The following is an 8,532-nucleotide window of genomic DNA, read 5'->3' as shown; positions in this document are numbered from 1 at the left end:
ATCCTGATACATCTTATCAGCTCCCGGGTGAACAGAATATTTGGAACTATGGGCTTCCTGGAGGATAACATCTCGCAGTCCTCCATAAATCGGAACCCATATTCGTCCATTCAATCGTAAAATTCCGTCCTTGCTAAGAGTTAACTGCTCCTCGGTTACTCCTAACTTTTCTTTAGGATAGTTAGCTTCCAACACAGTTTCTCTCTGTGCAGCTAACAACCTTTCAATCAGATTATTCTTCACTTCAATGCTTTTGGCATTGATTCGGATGGGTTTCACCCTTTCCTTTCTACTCAGGGCATCAGCGACTACATTCGCCTTGCCGGGATGATATATGATTTCACAATCATAATCATTTAAAGTCTCCATCCAACGGCGTTGCCTCATGTTTAGTTCCTTCTGATTAAACAGATGTTGAAGGCTCTTGTGATCAGAATAGATCACAAACTTGATACCATACAGATAATGCCTCCACAGCTTTAGTGCGAACACAACCGCACCCAGCTCCAGGTCATGGGTGGTGTAATTCTTCTCGTGCACCTTTAACTGTCTCGAAGCATAGGCGATAACCTTGCCTTTCTGCATGAGCACACATCCCATACCAGTGTGTGATGCATCGCAGTAAACTACGAACTCTTCGGTACCTTCAGGTAATGTCAGCACAGGAGCGTTGCTCAACTTTTGCTTCAGAATATCAAAGGACTCTTGCTGCTTAGGGCCCCAAACGAACTTTACTTTCTTCTTGGTCAAGGAAGTTAAGGGCGCAGCAATCCTTGAAAAATTTTTCAATGAATCGCTTGTAGTATCCTGCTAACCCCGGGAAACTACGAATCTCTGTAGGCGTCTTTGGCTCTTGCCAATTCATGACAGCCTCTACTTTAGCGGGATCCACTTGGATACCACGCTTGCTGACGACATGTCCAAGAAATTGGACTTCTCGAAGCCAGAATTCGCACTTAGAGAATTTAGCATAGAGTTTCTCATGATGCAGTAGTTTGAGAATACAGCGAAGGTGTTTCTCATGGTCAGCTCGGTTCTTCGAGTAGATAAGAATGTCCTCGATGAAAACGATGACGAATTTGTCTAAGTACGGCTTGCAAACGCGATTCATGAGATCCATGAACGCAGCCGGTGCATTAGTGAGCCCAAAAGGCATCACTAGGAACTCATAGTGACCATACCGAGTCCTAAATGCGGTTTTATGTACGTCTTTATCTCTGACTATCAGTTGATGGTAGCCTGACCTCAAGTCAATCTTCGAGAAATAACTTGCCCCTTGTAACTGATCGAACAAATCATCGATCCTCGGCAAAGGATATCTATTCTTTATGACCTTATTAAGCTCGCGATAATCGATGCACAGACGCATCGATCCGTCCTTTTTCTTAACAAACATGACAGGTGCTCCCCAGGGAGACGAACTAGGTTTGATGAAACCTTTAGCTAGCAGTTCATCCAGCTGGGTCCTCAACTCCTTCATTTCGGTTGGTGCTAGCCTGTAAGGTGCTCTAGTAATAGGTGTTGCTCCAGGGATGATATCGATCCTGAATTCCACTTGCCTATCTGGTGGCAAACCAGGTAGATCTTCAGGGAAAACTTCTGGATATTCCGAAATGACGGGAATGTCTTCTATCTTCGGTTTAGGCTCTTCAGTAATCACCTGTGCCATGTAGATGACACAACCCTTCTTTAGACATTTTGAAGCCTTGAGCATAGTCACTTGCTCAGGCAATCCGTACTGGGTATCTCCCCGAATGGTAAGCGATTCACCAGACGGAGTCTTTATCACCACTTGCTTTCTGTTGCAGACGATTTGGGCCTGGTTGTGAGATATGCTACACTGTTTTCCTAAGTCAATATGCTTCAAAGAGGTTGTGGTATCAGTAGGATACCTTCCATAATGCCCGTAACGAGTTTAAGTTCATATTATGCCCCGTAGGGGTATTTCGGTCTTTTTAAAGATTATAAAAGAGGTTTCTGAGTTCTATAGGAAGTCTGAGTTTCCCGAACAGTTTATAAAGTCTAAAATACTTTATTTATTATTTAAAAACAGTAGCAACTGGAATCGGGTCAAAAGACCTTGTAGAACTCAAGTTATGGCTAAAAAGGGTATATTCGGTATTTACTGAACCGTTGCCATAACCGCAGGTTATGAGCAAGTTAAAAATAATTAAAAATCTTTAAAAATCCCAAAATATTATTTTACATCAGTGTGTAAAAGGTTTGGTGTCGAAATCTGGGTTTAGATAGGCGTTATGCTAATTGCGCTATTAAATTACTAAAGTTTCCGTAATTTGCGCTATTTAGCATAACTCCTATTCTGGACCTCGGATTGACGTGAAATTTTAGGGACATGCTTAGAAATCGGTAACTAAGGTTATGATTCTTTCACATGTCCGAAATTCTCGTTTTAAATCAAAAAGGGCGTTACGGTCAACTTTTAAGCATTTAACGGAAATGTGTAAAAGACTCGGACAAACAACGAACCGGTCACAGAGGGTTATACCATCATGTAACCTGGTCCTAAGAGAGTCCTAAGGCATATCTAAATCATACTTTATCGGGTCAGAACTGAAGTCAATGCAAAAGTCAAAGTTTTGCGACATTCGGCTCCGAACCGGGTCAAAACAGTAAATGGTCGGATCAAACAAGCTTAGACTAGTTAATATACTTATTATCATGTTTTATGAGTGTTTAAACAGGTTACACATCATCTACATTACTGATTATGCATTAAATCGCAAAAATGGCATTTTTGTTGACTTTTTCTAAGCACGTTTGACTTGATATTTGGATTAGTTAGAGTGGGAATCAGAGGGTGCCCTTTTAGGGGTTTAAAGCCCACATGATTACCATCATATAACTATCTTTGATTCGACAAACCACTGGACCATTTGTGATTTATCGCAAAGTCAATCGTTAATTACGACGGATTGACTTTTAAGCTAAACTATGCATAAACTAAGCCACAAAAGGGTAGACACACTTACAGAAGCTTGGTGCACGCCTAGGGATGATAGAAGAATGGTTGAGAGCTCCAGAAATGATCAGAAGGCAGGTTTGAGGTGTGTTTCACAATGGAACACTACCATGCCTTTTATAATGAAAAACTTGGCTCAAGATCATTACAACTCACTCTAGGATTGCTCATGGATGATCAGCAGGTGTCCTAAGGTGCTAGGGGACATGTAGAGGGCGCCCATGCTTCAATAAATACATCATTGATCGTTCACAAGCTTAAACATTGAATCTGTCCAAACTTTCTGCATCTGGGAGGCTCACGCGGCCCGCATTAGAATTCAGGCTTGGCTCACGCGGGCCGCCTGAATCTTCATGTCAGTAAACGAATCAGCACATGGCTCGCGGCCCGCATTAACTTGCTTGTTCCACTCACGCGGGCCGCCTGAGGCCTGAATTTCAAGATTTTCAAATCTTTTGTCATGATTAACCTGACCTTTCGGTTTCGAAGGGGTAACTTTGCGATTTGGCCCTCGATTATTTACAATTAAGGGCCTCGTAACTTTTACCCGCCTTGTTAAGTCCTCGGTTAGTTTAATTACTATTCGAAAAGCCTTAACTTTTATTGTTGACGCTTTTAACCCCTCTCATACGAATTTGATCATAACTTTCTCGTTTTAAAACGGAACTTCGCGAAATTTATATCGTATATTCTAGTGAGCGTATTTTACTGTTACAAAGCCTCAGGTTCGTCAAAGGGTCACTCAGAGGTATAAATTAAACATGTTGACACAATCAACCCCTGTAGCTTGTAATCTCTCACTTTCTCCCGCGTTTCGCTACGTACGATCCATGATTTATTCGTTTGAAGGTACGAGCATCATTTAGGGTTACTATACAGTATATTTACCCTTCGTTGACATTTATAACCCTCGAATTTACATACTTTCAAGGTTTGTCATCTTTAGTTCTTTATTTAATAGTTAATGCCACGTGTAAACTCATGACACGTGTTAACACATTATTGGACACAAAATTTCGAGGTGTTAAAGTTGGGGTGGTTAGATTCCCAAAGTTGAATTATTTGTATTTCAATTATCTACCAAGCATGGTAAGCTTATGTGAAACTGTGATTGAGTTACCATAAATGGTAGAGTTGAATCTTTGTACTCTCCCCAACTTCACGAGCATTTATCCTGACAACGGTAATCCATGTGCGATACAATCCTTATTGAACAAAAAGGTACATACATTATTTATATCTAAAGCTAAAAATAAATTATAATTTAGTACACAGGCCGGCCATATGTAGTTTACAAATCTTACAAGGCTTAATTATTGTGTAGGTTGTGATACCTAAGTTGGAGAAACTACGTATTCATGATATGCCAAACTTGAAGCAAATATGGCCGTGTGAGATTTCAACTGACGAGAAAAACAATGTTTCCATGTTGAGAATGATCATTGTGGAAAGGTGTTCAGGCCTTATCAATCTTTTTCCAAGCAACCCACTGCCAACGCTGCACATTTTAGAAGAGCTTGAAGTTTCAAATTGTGGTTCCATTGAAGTAATATTCAACATCGACTTTGAAAATGTTAGTGAAATGGAGGGATACATTAGCAGATTAAGAAGCATTGACGTTCGTGATTCGGAAAATTTGAAAGAGTTGTGGAGGATGAGAGGTGTAAATAACTCTAATATCCTCATCAATGGCTTTCAAGCTGTACAAAGCATTTTTGTAAGTGGTTGCAAGAGGTTTAAAAATGTATTTACACCGGTCACAGCCAATTTTGATCTCAGTTCACTTACTTCCTACATTGCTAAAAAGGTATTTCATGTCAATCCAACTGTCAAATTTGATTGAATGAAGTATTAATGGCACATCTTAATTTTCACACATGAAAATATCACAAATGCTTTCACTTTCTATTTGTTTCTTTTTCTACTTTCTTTACCAATACTGAATCACAATCAATAAGTGAAACTATGTATCAAGTTATTTCACGTAACGTAAATTTCTGGTGTGATTTTTTTTAACGGCAAATTTCTTTTATTCCTGTCATTTGTGGGACTTAACCCAAGACCTTCTCCCCAAGGTGTTTAAAAGCTTTTTCTTTGCCAAAGGACCACCATCCCTTTGGTCTCTTGTGTGATTTATTTATGTTTTCATGATTCTTGGTTGGCCTTCCCCACTATTTCTAATTTTTATATTATATTTAAAGTGTTAAATGAAGACATTAAAGTGTTAATTACATTTAATGTTACATGTAGATTAATGTCATGTCAGAAGTGGATGATAACATTCCAGATGTCACATACCCATCTTATCTTATGCACACCTGTCATCACCTTCAATGGCTTGATTTATCGGGAGATGAAAGAGTGGGTGAGGTGGTGTTTGAGATGGATAGTCCAAGTAGTAGACAATTAGCAACAATTCAACCGCCACTACTGCTCCTCTACCTTCAAAGTATAAGCCTATTTGAGTTACATAAGATGAGTCATGTGTGGATGTGCAATTGGAATAAATTCTTAATTCGTCATCATCCACCTTTGCAATTTCCATTCCAAAACCTCACACACATTTCCTTGGATTCTTGTTACAATATAAAGAACTTGTTTTCTCCTCTTATGGCAAAATATTTATCCAACTTAAAGAGTGTCCATATCAGTCGGTGTAATGGTTTGGAAGAAGTTATTTCAAGAAGAGATGATGAAAACACTACATCTGCATCTTCTTATCAAGACACCGCATACTTTCCTCATTTGGACACTCTGGAGCTTCAATATCTCCCATGTCTAAAGAGTGTTGATGATGGTGGTAGGACGTGTAGGAGTGACAAACTTTCCTCCAATATGTTTCATGATGAGTTCCAGGTACTGTAATAGGATTATTTAACATTGCCATATAACCTCAATGCTTTGGTTTAACGAAACTTATAAATCATCAAATTTAGATGAATAAGTTTACTCCTAATCAAAATTATAATTATTGCAGAGTGGTCAAGTAATCGGTGCTTGTTGGTCACTATGCCAATACCCCAAAACAATATCCATATGGTCCTGTGAAGCATTGTCAAGTCTAATTCCATGGTATGCAGTCGGACAAATGAAAAGGCTTCAAGAGCTGGAAATTCATTATTCTAGTAGGATGAGAGAGGTATTTGAAAGTGAATCTAGTAGTAATAATGTTGATGAAGGAGGTGCACGTGTTTTTGGTGGTCCACCACTAAAAAACGTTGGTCTCCCTCAACTCTCCAACTTAAAAAAAGTGAGTATCGCAGGATGTGACCTTCTATCATATATATTCACATTCTCCACCCTTGAAAGCCTCAAGCAACTCAAAGAGTTGATAGTAAGTAGATGCAACGCAATACAAGTGATTGTGAAAGAAGAAAAAGAAACATCATCCAAAGGTGTGGTGTTTCCTCGTCTGGGGATACTTGAACTTGAGGATCTACCAAAGCTCAAGGGTTTCTTCTTGGGGATGAATCACTTCCGATGGCCCTCATTGGTTATTGTGAAGATCAATGAATGCCCTGAACTGATGATGTTTACATCTGGTCAGTCAACAACTCCAAAGCTCAAGTACATAGAAACAAGTTTTGGCAAATATAGTCCTGAATGTGGCTTTAACTTTCATGAAACTATCAGTCAGGTACACTTTCTTTTACATTCGTTGAAACATTAATTTTCTTATGTTTCAGGCTTATTATGTAAGGATGTAACCTCAAACAAACGCCTTGTGTTTTCTTTCTTTTATTTGCAGACCACATTCCTAGCTTCTTCAGAGCCTACTATTTCAAAAGGAGTCCCTTGCTCTTTTCATAATCTGATAGAAATTAATATAGAGTGGAGTAATGTTGGAAAGACTATTGTACCATGTAATGCTCTGCTACAATTGGAAAAGCTTCAACAGATTACTATATATGAATGTGCTGGGCTAGAAGAGGTATTTGAAGTAGGAGCATTGGAAGGAACAAATAAATCACAAACTCTTGTCCAAATTCCAAACCTAAGACAAGTCAAGTTAGCTAATGTAGGGGATCTCAAGTATCTATGGAAGAGCAATCAGTGGATGGTACTGGAATTTCCAAACCTAATAACTCTCTCTATTGACAAATGCAATCGTTTGGAACATGTTTTTACATGTTCCATGGTTAACAGCCTAGTGCAACTCCAAGACCTAAGTATAGGGCGGTGCAAGAATATGGAGGTAATTGTGAAGGTGGAAGAAGAAAAATGTGATGCCAAAGTGAATGAGTTACCTTGTCTAAAGTCCTTAAAACTAGGCGAACTTCCAAGTTTCAAGGGATTTTGCTTGGGGAAGGAGGCTTTCTCATTGCCAAAGTTGAAAACTTTACAAATAAAAGAATGCCGAGCAATTACAGCTTTCACCAAGGGACACGTGTCTACCCCTGAGCTCAAAGTAATAGATACAAGTTTTGGGTTTTGTTATGTAAAGACAGAAATCAACTCGCTTTTAAAGACCAAACGAGAGGAGGTACTGTTGTTCCTTTCTTTAATGATTCTTGAAAAGGCTCAATAATTACATGAAAAGATAATCAACTTTTATCTTATCTTTTGTTTTTGGATAATATTTATTTTTCTCTTCTCGAATGCACAAAATTTCAATTTTCAGCAACTTCAGAACAAAACAGATGTAGGCAGCTAGAAAAACTTCAAAGAATTTTACCTTAAATTCAATAATAAGTGAAAGTTGATGAATTTTTTCTTTTCATTAACTTTCTGCAGGGGTGGGAATTCTAGAACATGAAGATCATATGTTTTATCTGCAAGGTTTTATAAGGTAATTTCATGGTTTATAAGTAATATTATAAATGTCTAAAAGTATATAAATGACTCCGTTACACTAGATAACAAAGTGACTTATGCGAAAGAGAAAACTGCAAAGTCAACAAAAATCAAAACGATTATATGCGAGTATTAACTTAAACTTCAGCATCAAGATAAGCATGATTTTACCAGAATATCTTTATGTTTGTAAATACTTGTGCTTTATCATGTGTGATTTATCTTTCAATATACTCTTGTTTCAAGGTTGGAATCTGTTGAAAAGTATAAAGATGTGGAATTGTTGCACTTTGACTTTTGATGGTCAAACACGGTAATTTTCAAGCAAAAACTCATCCCAATTTTTTAAAAACTTTAGGACTAACAACTTACTGATTCATATCTATCTTATGATTATCTGGATCAGCCTTAGATTTGCAATATCCATAATGATGACCAATGAACATGATGATTACAAATGCAGTAGCACACATGTTTGACTACAAAAGTCCTTTCCCAAGGTGCAGTTCAAAGATACACTTAAGAAGGTTCACCAGCATCAAGCCCTCAAGTTAAGCATTTAGATGTATTTATAAATATCAAGAAATACATGCGTTTTTTCCCAAAGTGGTGTTGGTGGAGAAAGTATTTACCAAAATAGTGTTGGTTCAAAAATATTTACCAAAATAGTGTTTTAGTTGTCAAATTCAAAGAAAATCTTACTTTTTAGTTTCTCACTCCTAATCTTATTAGTTAATTTAAATTTTATTAAATAATTA

General features: G+C 37.9%; 1 protein-coding gene across 1 annotated transcript; it reads left to right on the top strand.

Annotated features, from left to right (window-relative positions):
• Nucleotides 1–4,105: 4,105 nt before the first annotated feature.
• On the top strand, nucleotides 4,106–7,508 carry LOC110913758. Its single transcript, XM_035984329.1, has 5 exons — nucleotides 4,106–4,201; nucleotides 4,305–4,787; nucleotides 5,231–5,836; nucleotides 5,958–6,617; nucleotides 6,729–7,508. The coding sequence occupies exons 1-5, from the start codon at nucleotides 4,106–4,108 to the stop codon at nucleotides 7,506–7,508; spliced, it is 2,625 nt and encodes an 874-aa protein (XP_035840222.1).
• Nucleotides 7,509–8,532: the final 1,024 nt, after the last annotated feature.

The sequence above is a fragment of the Helianthus annuus genome, chromosome 15, assembly GCF_002127325.2.
Source record: "Helianthus annuus cultivar XRQ/B chromosome 15, HanXRQr2.0-SUNRISE, whole genome shotgun sequence".
NCBI lineage: Eukaryota > Viridiplantae > Streptophyta > Magnoliopsida > Asterales > Asteraceae > Helianthus > Helianthus annuus.
The sequence above is the reverse complement of the archived record's forward strand: the minus strand, read 5'-3'. Positions and strand labels throughout refer to the sequence as shown.

Excerpts from the sequence above, each read along its gene's own strand:
- LOC110913758 (XM_035984329.1), top strand. The coding sequence starts at position 4,106 with ATGGTAGAGTTGAATCTTTGTACTCTCCCCAACTTCACGAGCATTTAT. Across the intron at positions 4,202-4,304 it reads AATCCTTATTGAACAAAAAG|GTTGTGATACCTAAGTTGGA; the intron begins GTACATACATTA and ends ATTATTGTGTAG. Across the intron at positions 6,618-6,728 it reads TTCATGAAACTATCAGTCAG|ACCACATTCCTAGCTTCTTC; the intron begins GTACACTTTCTT and ends TTTTATTTGCAG.